The 20,696-nt window shown below is 40.3% G+C and overlaps 1 protein-coding gene across 25 annotated transcripts in view; it reads left to right on the forward strand.

The window, feature by feature from the left end:
- Positions 1-20,696, forward strand: part of CFAP95 (cilia and flagella associated protein 95) — a 243,907-nt gene that overhangs the window by 139,219 nt on the left and 83,992 nt on the right. For 7 of the 25 annotated variants that reach the window (XM_081504771.1, XM_081504750.1, XM_081504787.1 and 4 more), the window contains one exon: positions 2,497-2,735. The exons of 14 other annotated variants lie outside the window; for them this stretch is intronic. Coding sequence is in view for 3 of the 11 variants with exons in the window: in XM_081504720.1 (XP_081360846.1) it covers positions 2,497-2,500 (4 nt within the window). In the remaining 8 variants the exon portion in view is untranslated. 4 more of the 25 variants (XM_081504637.1, XM_081504611.1, XM_081504665.1 and 1 more) reach the window with 2 other exon arrangements.

Genomic DNA, 20,696 nt, shown 5'->3' on the forward strand with positions numbered 1-20,696 from the left:
GAAGATGTATCTAAGCTCAAGCTCTAGCTACCTTTTTGAATTTACTCATCCCTGAGTTTCTCCCATGTAATATGAGAGAGATACATGTTAATAAACTTCTGTTTGTTCTTGTCTTGTTAATCTGTCTTTCATAAGAGGGGTCCTAGTCAAAAAAGTAGAAGGGCAGAAGGAAAAATATTTCCTCCTACTCCACAGGGATGTGACAAACCTAAGTCTATTGTCACCTGCAAACTGGCCTTTTTTGGGTGCAGATTTTAAACACATAGATATTTTTCTACTTCTCCTATCTGAGGAATCAATCAGTTTTTTAAAAAATCTCCCAAAGTGATTCTCTCAAAATCCCAGTCTGTAATCCACTATATCTGTCCTAAATCTCTCCTTCCATGTCTATTATGAGCCAGTACAATTTATTGCAGGGCTAGGTCACCTTGGAAACATGGCCAATCATTGGGTTCAACAACCATTAGTTTCCAGAGATAATTCACCACTCATTTAAACACAATTCAGATTTTTATAATAATACCTAGAAGTTATTATAATTATACATTATGAATAATTAAGAATTATGGAGCTCACTCCTTGTAGGAGATATGGACTAAGTATTTTGATTGCATTATCTTGCCCTCATGAAAGGTGCTGTGCCAGTTTTACAGAGGAAAATTGGGATTCAGAGAAGGTACCTTGCCCAACTAGTAATTGGTAAAACTAGATCCTAAACCGAAGGGTATCTAAGACCAAAATATGTGACTTTAGCTACCATGCTGTGTTTTCCTCAAATACAGGAAAACACAGTGTGTTTTCTGGTTTGTTTTTACTTTCCAGTCAAAATCTGAGCTAATGTTTTCCATTTCCCTGGCTTTTAGGAAAGCACTTGGTCCCCACGTTCTTCCCTATCTTTGGGTTTCAAGTAGTCGTTGGAAAAACATAATTAAAAGCAAAATCTCTCAATCCAAAAAATCTTGCTACAAAGATGGAAGAGAAGGAGACAATTTTAATGTTGAAAAAGCATTAAACCAGAATGTGATGAGCATCACAGACAACCCACTGAAGGGATCGCAAAGGCAGAGGGCAGTCTCCCTCTTTTCTGTAACTGAGTGGTGATTACACTAGATAGGTTAGACCCATCTCCTCCCAGGACACTGGGGGATGAGCCTTATTTTTCTTAAGGATTACATTCCAAAGAGATGGCTGCTGAGTCTTTGATGAAATTTTTGTGTTGTGAGACTGGCAATTAAAGTCATTAAGAAGTTTTACATTCCTCTGAGAAGGATAGAGAAAGAAATTGTGAAAGAAAGCAGAGGGGAGGGAGGAAAGTCTCTTCCCTGATTTTCACCAGGGAGAATTAGGCCTCTTATTTTCAATTTGCATTTGTCTCTTACACTATTTAAATCTTGACTCTTTAGGATTACATTAAGCGTGACCCACCCTCTTCATACTCCTGGATTTGGGGTCAGTATCTCTTAACTGCCCCTGCTCCAAAAATTTCCTGAAGAGTTCTCACTATACCACTCCACCTAGGATTTCACTTCTCTGATCTCTCAGTTGTCTCTAAAGCAGCTACCACTCTGAGACAAAAGTTTCCTTAGGAATAACATTAGAGTGATCCTTAGCTTCTCTTCTGCTGAATTTACATTTCACTCACTCTGGGGGCTGGACTAGAAGAACTCCCAAATACACATCCTGTGGAGGACTCAGCATTTAGTGACTCAGAGTATAGTTTCTGGAAGGTGTCAACCTCCAGGAAGAATTAGGAGAAAGATCAAAGTGGCCTGTCAGACAGAAATCTAACTTCCAGTTAAGTGATCAGAAAATACACTTAATTTACTGCTTGAGCTTTATATAAATTAAGCCTCACTGAAATCTCAGGGTTATGTAAGGGAGGAAAAACTTTTCCTCCTCCTTCTTAAGGTCCCTGGCTGAGTCTGAATGTTAAATTGACAGATTAACAGAAACCAGAACAGAGGGAAAGCATACAAGTTTATTTAATATAATTTTGATGTGATTAGGAGCTTTCATTAAGGAAATGATCTGAAAAAACCATTAAACCTGAGTATTTTTATGCCAGGTTTGATGATGAGTGCACATTTTGAGGAGGAACGGGTAAGTTAAGGACTATCAGATAAGCGTAGTAAGCTAAGGGAAACTTAGCAAGGCCTGTTCATTCAGATTCCTCTCTGTGCCCTCTGTCTTGAAGATCAGGATGCTTCCTTCCTCTGGTAGTAGAGAGGCCACCTCTCGCATGACGGTCCTTAGGACCTGCTTTAGGGGAGAAGGGTAGGAAGTCATAGAGAACAACTTGCTTCTACTGTTTTCTCAACCTCCTTCAGTCAAGGTGCCATATTTCAGGGTTGAGTGTTCTGAACCCAGTTATTTAACGTGAATTGCATTGTCCAACATAGGAGCGCATCTCCCAAGTGTGCCTCCCCTCCAATTCTTTTGAGAGTTTGTATCCCCCTAGCATTTCTTTTACATACAGAACTTTTTTTTTTTAAACAGCTGATTTCGTCTATCAATGAGGTGATATGATGCTGAAGGGGATCAGGATATGCCATCTCAAAGTATGTCACTTTAGCATAAGAATTATTTTCAGCTGAAGGCATTTGAGTTTCTGAAATCCCTTATCTACCTCAAAGCAGTGCCTCAAATCTCATCACTCCTTTGGGCATTCACTTCCTTCTGTGATGTTCTACATGCAAGTAAATTTAAAAACTAATAAATTTATATGCCTTCTCTTACAGGCTTCCCCGACACTGAACCTAAGATGGCAGAAGAAAAGTATTTCTTCTCCTATGTCTAGGATTTGCTTCAAAATAATGTGGAAGGGGAGAATGGGTGGGAAGGAACTGGCAATGGGTTGATGATCGGTGGAAGTGGTGATGCCTAATTTTGTATATATTTTACATTCTCCATACATTTTTTAGTTAAAAAAAGTTCTAGGTTGAGTTTAGGTTAAAAATTTAGTTCAGTTATTTTGTTTCCAAGAATTTGCTGATTTGGTTTCCTGTCTTTGGTTATGATTTCGATTATTTGGATAACAACAAAGAAGAATTTATGGTTGAAAATTCACCACAAGATTTTTGCAGGAGATAGCTAGTTGTCTTTATGTAGAGTAAGTATCCCCTACACGTAAACCAATAACTATTCTGTATTGAAGGCCTGAAATATGTTAGATAGCATGTGCAGTGCTTCATAAACACTATTTTGAATCTTCACAAAAACCTGTCAGGTAGGTCTTATTTATCTCCATCTTCCAAGTGTGGAAACTGAGACTCTGATAATTAAGTTAGCTGTGGTTGTGTGTGTATGTGTGTGTTAGTCGTTCAGTTGTGTCTGACTCTTTGTGACCCTGTGAACTGTACCCCACCAGGCTCCTCTGTCCATGGAATTCTTCAGTCAAGAGTGGATTGCGATTCACTTCTCCAAGGGATCTTCCCAACCCAGGGATTGAACCCGGGTCTCCTGCATTGCAAGTAGATTCTTTACCATCTGAGCCACCAGGGAAACTCTTAGCTGGGATTACCCAGTCAGCAAATGACAGAAATTGTATTCAAACCCCAGTTTGTTTCCCTTCACTCTCTGTTCCTTCATTTATCTATTTGACAAATGTATATTGAATGCTTGTCATCTTCCAGACATTGTTCAGAGCCATGAACTTAGAAAATGCCATCTCTGGCCAAATCAGCAGAATCTGCAATCCTCTCTTTTTACACTGAACCACTTCCAACTCAGGGATTTTATTTGACTCTGGGCAGGAAAGTAGATTCTGACGCTAATCTTCTCCCAGCTATAAGCCAAGGTACAACAAAGTTATTGTCAGGGAAAATTATCCAAGAATGGAAATATGCAAAAAAGATTATTGAATGCCCTTTCAGTGGGGTGCTAGGCACTGTATAGTTGATGCTTTGGGGATTAGCTGCTTACATAGAGGTAATACTTTTGGTTGTCTTTTGATTGATGGATATTGTCCCATTTGATAAGGATAGATGTTCTTTCGTAGAAAACTGATTGCAATGTAAATGATTCTGGCAGATAGCAAGAATGTAGAGACAACTGATTTTTGCACTGCAAAAAAAAAATCATACTAAACACTATACTTTATTACTTGATATAATGTTAACCATATTTCATCCTATTAGCAAAATTATGTCAGCCTTCTTCATTGTCAATGACTGGCTAGTTTGAAGAAGTCAGGGGCCAAATCATGGTAAGTTCTGCACACTGCAAGAAGAAGTCTGGATTTTACTGAAAGTGTGATGTGAAACCATTGAAAAGATTCCAGCAGAGGAATGACATAATATGAATTATCCTTGCTAAGAATACTGAGCCTGCACAGTGTTCTGAAGTCAGATAGATATGGGGCTTTGGGAAAGTCATTCCGTCCCTCTTGATCACAGATTCCTTACCCACAGAGAAAGTAAAATGATAGCTGCATGGGATTGAAGTGAAGATTATACAGGGCTGGAGACATGCACACCTACCCCTCCCAGCATAAATCATGAGTCACTCACACGAGTGTGTCTGCACTAAGCCAGGCTGGGCTGACTTAACTACCAGAAGCATCCAGGTGGCATCTTCTGCATGATCCTTACTTTTTCTGTAAGGGAGAAAGGGTCATGGAGGTAATTAGCCAGGGTAGAGGGCAGGGATGAAGGTGAGAATAAGAATTTATTTAAGCTCATGCTTTATGAGCCCTGTCAAGTCTGCAAATCTAGATTGAATAAAGAACAGCTGAACAGGGTTTTTGTTTTGTTTTAGTAGACAAATGTGAAATATTCCTTATTCTAATTCTTGTCAAAGCCAGAAGGAAGAAAGGGAGGAAAGAAGGAAGAGAAAGAAGAGAAGGAAAAGAAAGGAAAGAAAATGGAAAGATGCTCTACATTGTATATAGGTTTGAGTTGAAGAAATTTTCTCATGCATAGGTTTCTTGATCTTCTTTTTTGAAGATTCCTGAGTACTGACTTTCTATTCCTTGCTTGGGGCAGTTCTTTAGGCCTAATTATAGGAAAGGAAAACCTGGCTTAGAAAAACCCTGAAAAGAGAGAAGAAAGAACCTTTGGTTCCCAAGAATGCCTAAGGATTCTCCTTATCCTTTACTGATGGGGTGTCACCAGGGCTATCTTGTACCTATAGAGTGCCTGATGCAGCAACACTACCATGAGGTTAATATTATCTCTCTAATAAAAAAGATGTTGAAAGTGAGGTCCAGAGAGCTTGAATAATACATAGCTGGTAAGTAGTATGGCTAGTACAGAAAACAAATTCTACCTGACTCCAAGTCTGACACTCTAAACTTCACGTTAGGTGTGTAACAGCATTTTCGTATGGTTTGTTTTCTATTTGAGACATTGCCAGAAACCAGCAGTTAATAAGGCACATCTTGGCTTTATGCTCTATATTAGCTCAGGTCAGATTTTGTATCATTATATCTGACAGCTATTTCTCTGCCATGTGATCATTTCTGTGATCTTAGGAGAGTCTGTCATACTACCCATGAACTGTCAGAGTGGGATATGAGGCATTAAGACTGAGAAAGGGATGTGTGTGTTTGTGTGTGTGTGTGTGTGTGTGTGTGTGTGTGTGTGTGTGTGTATGAGAGAGAGAGAAGTTCTGTATGTTTTGGGGACAGGGAGAATATGCGTATTTTAATTTTCAGAGTTGTTGTTGTTCAGTCGCTCAGTAGTGTCCGACTCTTTGCAACCCCATGTACTGCAGCACCCCAGGCTTCCCTGTCCTTCACCATCTCCCCGAGCTTGCTCAAACTCATGTCCATTGAGTTGGTGATGCCATCCAACCATCTCCATCTCTGTCATCCCCTTCTCCTCCTGCCTTCAATCTTTCCCAGCATCAGGATCTTTTCTAATGAATCGGCTCTTCTCATCAGGTGGCCAAAATATTGAAACTTCAGCTTCAGCATCAGCCTTCCCAATTAATATGCAGGATTGATTTCCTTTAGGATTGACTGATTTGATCTTGCAGTCCAAGGAGCTCTCAAGAGTCTTCTCCAACACCACAGTTCAAAAGCATCAATTTTTCAGAGCTCAGCCTTCTTTGTGGTCCAACTCACATCCATACATGACTACTGGAAAAACTATAGCTTTGACTAGATGGATCTTTGTAGGCAAAATAGTATCTCTGCTTTTTAATATGCTGTGTGGGTTGGTCATAGCTTTCCTTCCAAGGAGCAAGGGTCTTTTAATTTCATGACTGCACAATCACCATCTGCAGTGATTTTGGAGCCCAGGAAAATAAAGTCTAACACTGTTTCCATTGGTTCCCCATCTATTTGCCATGAAGTGATGGGACTGGATGCCATGATCTTAGCTTTTTGAATGTTGAGTTTTAAGCCAGCTTTTTCACTCTGCTCTTTCACCTTCATTAAGAGGCTCTTTAGTTCCTCTTCACTTTCTGCCATAAGTGTGTCATCTGCATAACTGAGGTTATTAATATTTCTCCCGGCAATCTTGATTCCAGCTTGTGTTTCATCCAACCCGGCATTTCTCATGATGTACTCTGCATATAGGGAGAAGGAAATGGCAACCCACTCCAGTATTCTTGTCTAGAGAATCCCGTGGACAGAGGAGTCTGGTGTGCTGCCGTCTATGGGGTTGTACAGAGTCAGACATGACTGAAGTGACTTAGCAGCAGCAGCAACTCTGCATATAAGTTAAATAAGTAGGATGACCCTACACGGCATGGCTCATAGGAAAGGGATGACAGAGGATGAGATGGTTGGATGGCATCACCGACTTGATGGACATGAGCTTGAGTAAGCTTCAGGAGTTGGCTATGGACCAGGGAAGCCTGGCGTGCTGCAGTCCATGGGGTTGCAGAGAGTCGGACACGACTGAGCAACTGAAGTGAAGCAGGATGACAATATACAGCCTTGTAGTACTCCTTTCCCAATTTTGAACCAGTCCATTGTTTCATGTCTGGTTCTAACTGTTGCTTCTTGACCTGCATACAGATTTCTCAGGAGGCAGGTAACATGGCCTGGTATTCCCATCTCTTCAAGAATTTTCCAGTTAGCTGTGATACACAGAGTCAAAATGCTTTAGCACAGTAAATGAAGTAGAAGTAGATGTTTTTCAGAGACAATGAAGTAATTTATCATCACATGAATTCTGGTCTGTGTTAGCCCTTTGTATTATTTAGCTTACTAGTAAGAGTTTCTACTTTCGTTTGTTCCAATTGTAGCCATTTTTGTAAATGACTAAAGCAATTGGCTCCTTAGTTTATTTCTCCTCTTGAGATGTATGCAGGAGAAAATAGAGTAAAACAGAGTTAGTTTTGAAACTAGCAAGGGAATCTCCTACCTTCCTCCTTACATCTTTAAAAGAGGCATTTAAAAGCAGCCTTCTTCTCTTATTAGTTCTTGCATATTTGCCTACAGAAATGAGGCACTTTCAGTTTTGATTTTCTTGGTGTGTATGCCCAGCAGTGGGATTGCTGGGTCATATGGCAGTTCTATTTCCAGCTTTTTGAGGAATCTCCACACTGTTCTCCATAGTGGCTGTACTAGTTTGCATTCCCACCAACAGTGTAAGAGGGTTCCTTTTTCTCCACACCCTCTCCAGCATTTATTGTTTGTAAACTTTTTGATAGCAGCCATTCTAACTGGCATGAAATGGTACCTCATTGTGGTTTTGATTTGCATTTCTCTGATAATGAGTGATGTTGAGCATCTTTTCATGTGTTTGTTAGCCATCTGTATGTCTTCTTTGGGGAAATGTCTGTTTAGTTCTTTGGCCCACTTTTTGACTGGGTCGTTTATTTTTCTGGAATTGAGCTGTAGGAGTTGCTTGTATATTTTTGAGATTAATTCTTTGTCCGTTGCTTCGTTTGCTATTATTTTCTCCCATTCTGAAGGCTGCCTTTTCACCTTGCTTATAGTTTCCTTTGTTGTGCAGAAGCTTTTAATTAGGTCCCATTTGTTTATTTTTGCTTTTATTTCCATTATTCTGGGAGGTGGGTCATAGAGGATCCTGCTGTGGTTTATGTCGGAGAGTGTTTTGCCTATGTTTTCCTCTAGGAGTTTTTTTTTTTAATTAACTTATTTATTTTAGTTGGAGGCTAATTACTTTACAATATTGTAGTGGTTTTTGCCATACATTGATATGAATTAGCCATGGGTTTACATGTGTTCCCCATTCTGAACCCCCCTCCCACATCCCTCCCCATCCCATCCCTCTGGGTCATCCTGTTGCACCAGCCCTGAGCACTTGTCTCATGCATTGAACCTGGACTGCTAATATACATGTTTCAATGCTATTCCCTCGTCCCACCCTCACCTTATCCCACAGAGTCCAAAAGACTGTTCTATGCATCTGTGTCTCTTTTTCTGTCTCACATATAGGGTTATTGTTACCATCTTTCTAAATTCCATATATAGGAGTTTTATAGTTTCTGGTCTTATGTTTAGATCTTTAATCCATTTTGAGTTTATTCTTGTGTATGGTGTTAGAAATTGTTCTAGTTTCATTCTTTTACAAGTGGTTGACCAGTTTTCCCAGCACCACTTGTTAAAAGAGACAAGTGTACCCCAGTGTTCATCACAGCACTGTTTTTAATAGCCAGGACATGGAAGCAACCTAGATGTCCATCAGCAGATGAGTGGATAAGGAAGCTGTGGTACATATATACAATGGAATATTACTCAGCCATTAAAAAGAATACTTTTGAATCAGTTCTAATGAGGTGGGTGAAACTGGAGCCTATTATACAGAGTGAAGTTAAGCCAGAAAGAAAAACACCAATACAGTATACTAACGCATATATATGGAATTTAGTAAATTGGTAAAGATAACCCTGTATGCGAGACAGCAAAAGAGACACAGATGTATAGAACAGTATTTTGGACTCTATGGGAGAGGGCAAGGGCGGGATGATATGGGAGAATGGCACTGAAGCATGTAAATTATCATATGTGAAGCGAATCGCTAGTCCAGTTTCAACACATGATACAGGGTGCTCGGGGCTGGTGCACTGGGATGACCCGGAGGGATGGGATGGGGAGGGAGGTGGGAGGGGGGTTCTGAAAGGGGAACACATGTACACCTATGGTGGATTCATGTCAATGTATGGCAAAACCAATACAATATGGTAAAGTAAAAAAAATAGATAAATAAATAAATTTTTTAAAAAAGAAGTGAGGCACTAATGGTGGTGGTGAGACAGTGGGCTGCCAAGGCTGCATTCTACCCCAAAGCCATGTCCTCACAACTCAGATTCACTCTTCAGCACTGGGCCTTATTTGTCATGAGTGATTGGTTGTATATGGACAAAACCCATTCAAACCAACTAAAGCAAAATAATTTATTGAAAGGGCAAGGAGATGTTTTACAATACTCTAGGGTAGGGATGCAGCTAAGCCAGGAGCAGAAGGGAACCACAAGAGTGTGTCTCTATGTCTGCTTCATTTTTCCTTCTTTCTTTTTACAGTCTAGTTTCCTCTACTTGTTTGATTTAACTGATAGAAAAAAACTAGTTTTCCAACAGCCTTTGAGTTTAAATGTTATAGTTGTGATTCTTCAGGAAAATTTCTCTCTGTTGTTGTCTGCGCCACACCCCCAACCTCTTTCTCTCTTTCTCCAGGTCTGCTTTCTTAGAGAAGAGACTCTGATTTACTAATCTATGTCAGTTGCCCACCCCCAGACCAATCACCTATGGCCATGGTATTGGGAAGTTTATATTACAAAGCAAGGCTTCACAGAGCTCGGTGGCTGTGACCATGTGCATAGGGTGGGTGTACATGTGTTGATTTGGGAAGGTATATTTAACTGTGCTTCTTGAGATTTCTAGGAACTATGCAAGTAGATGACTATATAGTGGTTGGTCTGATCAGACAGGCTGACCCTCATAACTAGAGTCCTGTGTCTCATGATTGTGATGTATTCTGTTTATTTCCTATAACTTTAATAGTGGTTCCATGTCATCTCATGAGAAACATATTCACTGTAGCTTTAAGGAGGCAAAATGGAGCAGCAGTAGCTCCCAATGATGAACTTAAGAAAGAAAAACAGTTCTGGGAAAGGTAATACATGATTTCCTACAATTTTATTTTATTTCAAAGTTTTAGAAGCCTCTAATTGTATGATGCAAATTAAATAAAATTTGTGTCCTCCATGGCCAGCACAGGAGGACAGCTCTCCCAGGTGAAGGGGCTGGACCTCATGGTCCTGACTCTTTTGTTATCATCCTTCTTTTAAGAATCTGCTATTATTTTTCAGTTTCTGTCATTTTATTTGGGCTGTGTGTGATATTTAATGTTTCCTCTTATGGGTGGACACTTGATTGCCCTGACACCCTAAAACTCAGTGGTGACAAGGTTGGTAACTTCAAACAAGATGAGAAATGAGATAATGTAACTTATAAAACATAGTCACCCTTTATGAACATTTGAAAGAGTGTGCCTTCCATTTCTTTCTGGTTGTATTTCTGTCCTTGCTTTTCACAGTACCAAGATGTGTAATGAGCTTATGCAAAAAAAGTTCTGAGTTCCATCCACAAGTGAATGTTACTAGAACAGCAGCTGTGCTGTGCTTAGTCACTCAGTTGTGTCCAACTCTTTGCAACCCCATGGACTGTAGCCCACCAGGCTCCTCTGTCCATGAGATTCTCCAGGCAAGAATACTGGAGTGGCTTGCCATGCCCTTCTCCAGGGGGTCTTCCCAAGCCAGGGATTGAACCCAGGTCTCCCCTATTGCAGGCAGATTCTTTACCATCTAAGCCACCATGGAAACCCAAGAAAACTGGATTGGATAGCCTATCCCTTCTCCAGGAAACCTTCCTGACCTAGGAATCAAACCAGGATTGGGTAGAATATTCCTACTTCACCCACATGGTCTCTGTCATCATGTATTTTTTTTTTTAAATATTCTCTGTGAAGTTCATTTTTGTCATTATATTTGTTTTCTACTGCTGCTATAACAAATTATCACAAACTTAGTGACTTAACACAAATTCATAATTATATAGCTCTGGAGATTGGGTTTCCCTGGTAGCTCAGTGGTAAAGAACACACCTGCAGTACAGGTAACACAGGAGACCCAAGTTCAATTCCTAGGTTGGAAAGATCCCCTGGAGAAGGAAATGACTACCCATTCCAATATTCTTGCCTGGGAAAGCCCATGGACAGAGGAGCTTGGAGGTCTACAGACCATGGGGTCCCAAGAGTCAGACACAACTTAGCAACTAAACTACCACCACCACAGCTCTGGAGGTCAGAAGTCCAAATGGGTCTCACTAGGATAAAATTAAGGTGTTGAAAGCCTTCCTTTCTGGAGCCTGGCCAAGGGAGAAGTATATGTATGTATTAATATTTTACCTTTTCTAACTTCTAGAAGCCACTTATATCAATTGGCTTTTGACTATTTCTTCTATCTTCAAAGCCAGAAGCAATGTTACAGCTCTCTGACCCTTCTGTGGTCATGTCACCCTCTGATTACAGTTAGGAAAGGGTTTCAGATGTTAAGAACCCAAGTGATTGGGCCCACATGGATAATCCAGGGTAAATGCCCAATCTCAAGGCTCTAAACTTAATCCTGTCAGCAAAATCCCTTTTGCCATGTGAAGTACTGTAGCATATTTCCAGGTTCTGGAGGTTAAGACACAAATATCTTCGGAGGACCATTATGTGGCCTGGTCATGGTCATGAGAACTGCTTTTAATTAGAAGAAAAAAAATTCTTTCATGGACATAAAATGACTGAAACCTCTTCTGTTTTCCAGGGAATCAATATAATTCTCCATAGTATATTGAAATTTTTTTTACTTCTGTTAGGAAAACAGTCATCATTTGATCTTAACAGGCCTTTTTGTTATGAAAGAACTTCCTAGACTTGGATAAGATGGGAAAGATTCAGAAGAAGAAAGTTACTGAAAATTATAAAGTAATATGGACTTTGGACCATAAAGAAGTCTGAGTGCTGAAGAATTGATGATTTCCAATTGTGGTGCTGGAGAAGACTCGTGAGAATCCCTTGGACGGTAAGGAGATCCAACCAGTCAATCCTAAAGGAAATCAACCCTGAATATTCATTGGAAGGACAGATGCTGAAGCTGAAGCTCCAATACTTTGGCCACCTAATGCGAAGAGCTGACTCATTGGAAAAGGCCCTCATGCTGGGTAAGATTGAAGGCAAAAGGGGAAGAGGGCAGCAGAAGATGAGATGGTGAGATAGCATCACTGACTCAATGGGCATGAATTTGAGCAAACTCCGGGAGATAGGGAAGGACAGGAGGAAATCCTGGGATGGTGCGGTTCATGGGGTCGCAGAGTTGGACACGACTTGGTGACTGAACAACAACATAGGTATATATACCCAATATTTATCATGAATACTTAAAACCCATTTACACACCCAAATTAACCTCTAATTTAGACTCTCCAATGTGACTGAAATTACAAATTTTCCTCTGTTTTATCAACTTTTGAAAATAGAGAACATTGCTTTTGATCTCACTTAGGTTATACAGGTGAAGTCTACATGGAGCAGGACTTGGAGAGCTTCCTTTGTGTTAGTTGGAGTTTATAGGGATTCTTTCTTATTCCCTGTTCCGGGGGAAATGCATACCCATGAGGCCTTACTGCCTTTGGAGTGGTAAATTATCATATGCAAGCACATGTGTGGGGAGGGGAATGATCTCTGGAGCTTTTTCCACTTGCAAGTGCAAAACTCTATACTTGTTAAAAAAAGAAAAAGAACTACTCCCCAATTTCTCCTCTTCCCAGCCCCTGACCACCACCATTCTACTTTCTGTCTCTCTGATTTTGGCTATTCTAAGTATTTCATGCAAGTGGAATCATGCAGTATTTTTTTTATGGTAAGCTTATTTAACTTAGCATAATATCCTCAAGGTTTATCCATGTTGTAGCCTATGACAGGATTTACTTCTTTTTTAAGGTTGAATAATATTCTACTGTATGTACGTACCACATTTAAAAAAAATCCTTTTATTTATCAATGGACATTTAGCTTACTTCAAATTTTGGCTGTTGTAGTTCTTCACTGCACCTGGGTGTACAGTTATCTCTTTAAGATCTTATTTTAAGATTTAACTGGATATATACCCAAATGTAGGATTGCTTAATCCTATGGTAGCTCTATTTTTAATTTTTTTTGAGGGATTTCCATACTGTTTTCCACAACGGCTGCACCATTTTACATTCCCATGTACTATGCACAAGGGTTCCTATTTCTGCACATCCTTACCCAGACTCTCTTATAGCTGTGTTTTCATGTAACTTAACTGATACCAAACAGAGGCTCCTGAGAGATGTAGAAGGCAGAAGTGCATGTCGTGAACTTCTGGGTGAGCATAGTATGTAGATGTTCAGTTTTCTGTGACTGAGGTAGCTGAGGTCCCAATGGCTGGTACTTAGCTTTGGGGGTGTCAGAAGCAGAACATGAGACATCTATTCTCCTTGCAAGGAGAGCAGCAGAAGCAGTGGGAAGGCTTCTGATTTTGGCAGCAAATACATAGTATTGTTCTAGAAGTTATTCCTGGAAGCTCATCGTGGTGTCTATATCTCCAGCTCTTCCAGTGATTTTGTAAGCACCTAATTCTAGGAATGATGGAGGGAGCAGGCATCATGGTAAAACCTGATCCTTCTGCCTTCTGCTTAAACTTATAGGAGGGGTTCCTGTTATCTGTGACTGAGCCCTGACTCATATAGACCCTCCATGGTAGAAGCTGCAATGTGAAATAGGGGACCTCTCAATGCTTTTGTTTCCAGCTTTATGAGAGAATGGAATCAGCACAGACTACAGCATAGATAGAGACAGAGTTTAAATAAGACTGAATTAAGGTTCCCACTATCCAGGAGGCCCCACAACATACATTACCAGTTAATAATTTGGTTTTACAACCTACTTGTGATTACATGTGCTAAGTCACTTCAGTCCTGTCCAACTCTTTGCAACCCTGTGGACTGTAGCCCACCAGGCTCCCCTGTCCATGGGATTCTCCAGGCAAGAATACTGCAGTGGGTTGCCATGCCCTCCTCCAGGGGATCTTCCCAACTCATGTATCAAACCCAAGTCTTTTGTGTCTCCTGCATTTTCAGGTGGGTTCTTTACCACTAGTACTGCCTGGGAAGCCCCCTATGATTACATGAGATATCCCCAAATCTTTACTATGAACTCCAACTTTTGTTTAAGCTAATTTGAGATGTATTTCTGCCACTAGCCAATCAAAAGCTGAATTGAATTGAGGTGCCATGGCGATGTTACTACTGAATTATAACTTAAAATAATTAGTCTATTAAATGAGGCTCTTCTCTATCCTCCCAAATTTAGTGTTATCTATTCTGATCATTTAGAGTGTGGAGTAATAAGATCAAACCCAAGGTTAAGGCTTGCATCCTCTCTGGTTCACAGCTACAGCCGTCATCCTAACAGATCTTTCACTGCTGGAAAATCACCTCAAATTAAGGAGACTACTGTTGGCAGGTTAGAAATCTATCAAGTGTACAAGTAGCATATAACTGGGGCACAACTGGGCCACCAAGCAAACTGTTCCAGTCAGGACAATGCCACCTTCCTGCTGGAATGTGGTGCTGTGCCTTTGGAAGCAGCTCTCCAGGGTGGCAGTTTCAAACTTAGGAAGAGGAGCCTGTCCTTCACGGAAATCCAGTGAAGCAAAATGCAACCTTAAAACCAAACACATCCTGTCCCAAAGAGCAGCCTATCTGAAATTTCAAGCAAAATGTTTTTGTTAGCAACTAATAACTAACTGTTAACTAGTACCCTTAAGCCTTGCCCCTTTCCACCACTGGGTGGCAGCCAGTTTCCAGGTGTAGGCAGCTATGGGAGACAGCTTTCCTGGTGTGTGTGGCCACCATGTGTGTGCATCTTTGTCTAGAAAGATCCCTTACCCTACCCCTTGCTGAAAGCACTCATCTGATGACCATGTTTCTCCACGGGATCCCTGCTCCCCCTGTTACTCCTGCTTTTCAGATCCTTTGACCTGCCCTTGTAGGAGCCAATCTTTGACTAGTCAATGATCCACCAGATGTGTTCCTCTGAAGGTGAAGTAAGGAAGATATGACATCACTGGTAGTGAGGTCTGGAGTTCAAAGATCCTATGGACTAAGAGCATAAGTGGTGAAAGAAAAAAATTAATTGGATTTCATCAAAGAAAGTGAAAAGTCAACACATAGGATGGGAGAAAATATTTGCAAACCATATATCTGATAAAGGACTAATATCCAGAATATATAAAGAGTTCTTACAACCCAACAACAAAAGACAACTCAATTTAGAAAATGAGAAAAGGATATGAATAGATATTTCTCTATGTACAAATGGCAAATAAGCACATGAAAAGATGCTCAACATCACTGAGAGGTGGTCCATGCCTGGTGGGGAGTGGTGCTTATACTCTGATGGGGGAAAGAGACTAAAATCAGTAGAAACATACACAGACATAAACCCTGTACATAATCAGGAATTGGGCAGAAATGAGGATAAATTTTGGTACACAAGATGGACCTTAAGCAAAATTTAGTTTGCTGGGAAAAGTGGGCTGAGGAGAGCCCTTTATTATGTGGAGGAACAAACGAAGGCCCGGGCTCAGGGCACCACAATACTAATGCAGATGCCAGGCTGGCCATTCCTGTGTGAGTATTTGTCATTTTCTGGGCCTCAACTTTCCAGATTGCGAAAGGGAGGGAGGTGGATTAGACAATATCTATAGCCCTTTAGGGCACTTCCTCAGTAGCTCAGTGGTAAAGAATCTGCCTGCAATGCAGGAGATGTTGGAGATGTGGGTTCGATCCCTGGGTCAGGAAGATCCCCTGGAGGAGGGCACAGCAACCCACAGCAGTGTCCTTGCCTGGAGAATCCCATGGACAGAGGAGCCTGGCAGGCTGCGGGCCATGGGGGTTGCAAAGAGTTGGACATAACTGAAGCGACTAAGCACACATGGCCCTTTAGGGTTTTACAAGTTGTTTTTCCTGTTATAGTGGAAAATGGAATTGGTTTAATAAGGGAGCAAAGTCCTGGGAAGAGAACTATAAAATTTATTAGCAAAAGCTAATTTCTCCAATTGGGAGCCACTCTTAGTATCCAAAAAGGGATATTTTACAGGTTTATTCTTATGGGTGTTTGTAGGATTCAGGGATGTTTGTGTACCTGGCTGAAGGAGAGGAGGAATGGAATTCCATATACAACACTAATGTTTGACTAAGTGATCTAGTTGATTCCACCAGCTGTCCAGTTATGGTGTGTTTGTGCCTGAGATTGAAATTGAGACTGTGGAAGCAAAATGTTGGGAGGAAATACAGCATTTTAAAAGAATATCTCCTTATACTTTTTTGTAGCCTACACAGAGACAGAGAGTAGAAGATGACAATGCCCTTACGTAGCTGGAACTCAGGGCTGACTCACTGACCATAGCTGCCCCCATAACTCTCCACTCCTTCATTCCTGCCAGATCACCTTCTCCTTTATGTCACTTCTCATCCCTCTGTCATTCTTGATGCTTAACACTCCTTCAGTCCTATTTTGACTCCACTTGACTCAGTGAGTGGACTGAATTCCAAATCAGTTGTTTCCTCACCCCCAACAATTCTCAAGTTAGTTGTCTCACTATCTTCCCACCTTGTCTTCCAACTCAATGGGAGCTCCCTCAATCCCCCTCATCCCTGACAAGGTTCACCCTTGCTTTCTTTTGGGAGTTTGTCTCTGTCTTTTCAAACCTCCTTTTCATGCCCTCTGACAAGACTACTTCCTGACACCTTTAATAATGCTGACCCTTTAATAATGCTGTACATCTGTATATTTTGTCCTTTTCTATTGGCATTTTCCAGTTTACAAAAATAAACTACTTTTTTTTGGCCCAGGTTTAATATTCAGAAATATTAGTAATAAAAACAAAATAAACTTAATATTTTAACCCATCCTCCTAGTTATTGTTGAAATTTGAAGGAATAGAGCTTCAGATCAAGTTGCAGAGTAGAAGGACACATTTTGAATAGCAACCCCAACTCATAGGGGCTTCAACATGAAATGAAAATCCTAAAGAGGGGCTGGTCACAGGGAAGACTGGACTTTATGATTCACTGATGTCATCAAGAACCTGACTGCTGTCATTTTGTCTTTTTCCCCTTCCATGGTGTCCACTTTATTTAAAATGAGCTCTTCTTATAGTCTAAAGATTCCTGCAAGCATTCGATGAACTGTAGGCTTTCTATACAGGCCAGAGACACTTCGTTCCAGACTCCGCAGCCAAAGTCCTGATGTTTACTCTGATTCATCTGCCTCAGTTTGTGTGCTCATCTCTGACTGCTGTGGTTATGGAGGAAAATGTAATGATTGCCATAGCCTCAGCTACATGCTCTACTCCTGTAGCTGGAGTGAAGTTTTCTTTTCTGAAACTGTGTGACTCCCTTAAACTAAACCAGAGTGCTTGTCCTTTGTTCATTCACCTACAGAACATGCAGATGGTTTTGGACTGCTTACTGACTCCTCTCTGAACCTATGTCTAGTTGGTGCTCTAACTTTTCTTAGCTCCAGCCCTCCCACTCAAGTCATAGCACTAGATGTTAGCAAAGTACGACGTGGAAAAGTCCAGAATTGTATATGGAAACCTGTGTGCAGAGATGAAAGGATGCACTGAAGTGATGGGGGATGAGGTAAGGACTGCTTGGCCCTATAATAGTCATGTGGTGATGTCACAACTTTAACTCTCCAAACATCTGCTGGGAGACTCCTGTTGCTAAAAGTGGAAAAGCTGATTAGAGGACAAAATGAATTCTGACCAGAAAAGAAAAGCAGTTGGTGAAACAGAAGGTATTGGAGACATGGGAGGAAGTGACTGAATCACCCTGGAATTCATAATGGCAGAGAAAGGGAACAAATGGGCATGTTCAGACACATCCATTGGATTATTTTTAATCAGAGAAAGGTAAAATGATTCCATAGTCAGTTTCTAAAAGGGACTATCACTTAAGAAGAATAAGTAGCTTTAAAAAAAGGAATGCTTACTCTGTAATTTTGGTTTATCCTAATGAGAAGGACTCTGAGAAGACATTAAAGAAATACAACATGCTCAAGGAAAAATCCAAGCTTAGATTTAGAAGGAACAAAAACATAATCTTAGAAACAGGGCACATAGCTAAGGATGCATGTAAGACCACAGATGTGGCACAAATCTGTACAGATGCTACATCTGGAACTTTGACAGTAAGTTGAGACTTGGGAAAATGTTAAAACCAAACACCATAGAGTATATAGAAGTATAAATATAATGTTGTACACAGAAAACTTACATAATGTTGCAATCCAACGTTCAGTTCAATTCAGTTGCTCAGTCGTGTCTGACTCTTTGTGACCCCATGGATTGCAGCATGCTAGGTGCCCCTGTCCATCACCAGCTCCTGGAGCTTGCTCAAACTCATGTCCATCGAGTCAATGATGCCATCCAACCATCTCCACCTCTGTCGTCCCCTTCTCCTCCTGCCTTCAATCTTTCCCAGCATCAGGATCTTTTCAAATGAGTCAGTTCTTCGCATCAGGTGGCCAAAGTATTGGAGTTTCAGCTTCAGCATCAGTCCTTCCAATGAATATTCAGGACTGATCTCCTTTAAGATGGACTGGCTGGATCTCCTTGCAGTCCAAGGGACTCTCAAGAGTCTTCTCCAACATCACAGTTCAAAAGCCTCAATTCTTTGGTGCTCAGTTTCCTTTATCGTCCAACTCTCACATCCATACATGACTACTGGAAAAACCATAGCTTTGACTAGATGGGCCTTTGTCAGCAAAGTAATGTCTCTGCTTTTTAATATGCTATCTAGGTTGGTCATAGTTTTTCTTCCAAGGAGCAAGCATCTTAATTTCATGACTGCAGTCACCATCTGCAGTGATTTTAGACCCCAAGAAAATAAAGTCTGGAACTGTTTCCAAATCCAATGTTACATCAGTAAAAATAAATTAAAATTCTTTTTAAAAATGTTTGGTATTTTCACTTATTTTTTAAAGTAAAAACAAAAAAAAACAAAGAAAAGGAAGAGATCATTGTTTGGGGAAGATGGTATCAAATGAAATGACAGAGAAAGCAGAACCTCTCAGCTGCCTTTTTTACATATCTCTCCCCTCTTAAGGAAATGGCAGCCCACTCCAGTATTCTTGCCTGGAGAATCCCAGGGACAGAGGAGCCTGGTGGGCTGCCGTCTATGGGTCACACAGAGTCGGACACGACTAAAGCGGCTTAGCAGCAGCAGCAGCCCCTCTTAAGGAAAAAGTTTTTTAACACAGAAATGCTAGTATGTCAAAGAATACTATAGTCCAAGAGAGTAAAGATGATAGCAAGAGTATTAGCCCGTTAAAATGCATTTAGTACTTAAGCCAAATGCATTATATCCAAAGATATCGAAGCAACTTGCTTATATGTTTATCTTGGGATCTTGTAATAGGCAGAATAATGGCCTCTTCCAAAGATGTCCTCATTCTTATCCCCAAAATCTGTGACAGTGCCCCCTGATGTGGCTACAGGGACTTTACTGATGTGGTTAACTTAAAGATCTTGAGATGGAAAGTTTACCTGGTTATCTGTGTGGCAAAATGTAATCACAAGGATCCTTATAAAAAGGAGGCAGGAAAACCAGAGAAGAGAAGAGAAGATCATGGAAACAAAGGTTAGAGATGTGATATGGGTGGTGTTTAGAAGCTGGAAAAGGCAAAGGAATGTGTTCTGCCTTCAAAGACTCCAGAAGGTATGCTGCCCTGCTAATACCTCGGTATGTCGATACCGATTTTAGCCAGTGCTATTGATTTCTGACTTCTGCACTCCAGAACTGTAACACGACAAATCTATACTGTTTTAGGCCAATAAATATATGGTAATTTGTTACAGGAACAATAGGAAACTAATAGGGGATCATTACATCAGACTTGGAAAAGCACTGCAAAAATAAAATTTACCAAAGGATGGTGGTGGGCACGTTCCAGTTTTATAGGGAGAATTCACAAACTTGGTATTAATTATTGGTGAAATTTTGAATTAAATTACTAAACTAGTAGTTTGAAAGCACCTAGAAAGGTGGAAATCATCAGGAGCAAGTATAAATAAACTAAGACTCAATTATCTCTAAATAGGTCACTAAGGTTTTCTAGTTATTAGAGTTATCAAGGATATGTCTGCATGGAGCAAACAAAAGATTCAGCAAAGCTTTTGGTAAACTGCCCTATGGTAATTATGCAGACAAAATAAATGTAGACTAAACCATAGAAAATTTAGATGGATTCATAGTTGACTGAACAAATGTACCTGAAGTATGTTGATTTAGTGGATCAAAACCAATTTGGAAAAAAAAAATCTTCCCTGCTTTTTGGACCAAATGCTATCAAGAGTTTTCAAAATCAATAATATGGATGGCTATGTAAATGTATCCTACTAAGACAATATTAATAGGTGAATGGAAAGAATTAGTATTTTTAAAATCTCAGGGTGGAAAAATTGGACAGAAGCTAGTAAGATAAAATTGAAAAGGGATGTATGTAATATCTGGCACTTTTCTTAAATTTTTTTTTCAAAATTACTGTGTAGAAGAGATCTGGAATGGCAGAAATTTTTATTTCAGAACAAAGCAACACTTGGTAATTTTAGTTGATAATGAATGAATTTTGAATTAAGAAGAATGTGGTCTAACTATAAGTTAATCTTGAGTTGCATTTTTGGAAGCTAAACTTTTAGATC

The sequence above is a fragment of the Giraffa tippelskirchi genome, chromosome 1 (assembly GCF_054371585.1).
Source record: "Giraffa tippelskirchi isolate mGirTip1 chromosome 1, T2T-mGirTip1v1.2.pri, whole genome shotgun sequence".
In the NCBI taxonomy this organism is placed as follows: Eukaryota; Metazoa; Chordata; class Mammalia; order Artiodactyla; family Giraffidae; genus Giraffa; species Giraffa tippelskirchi.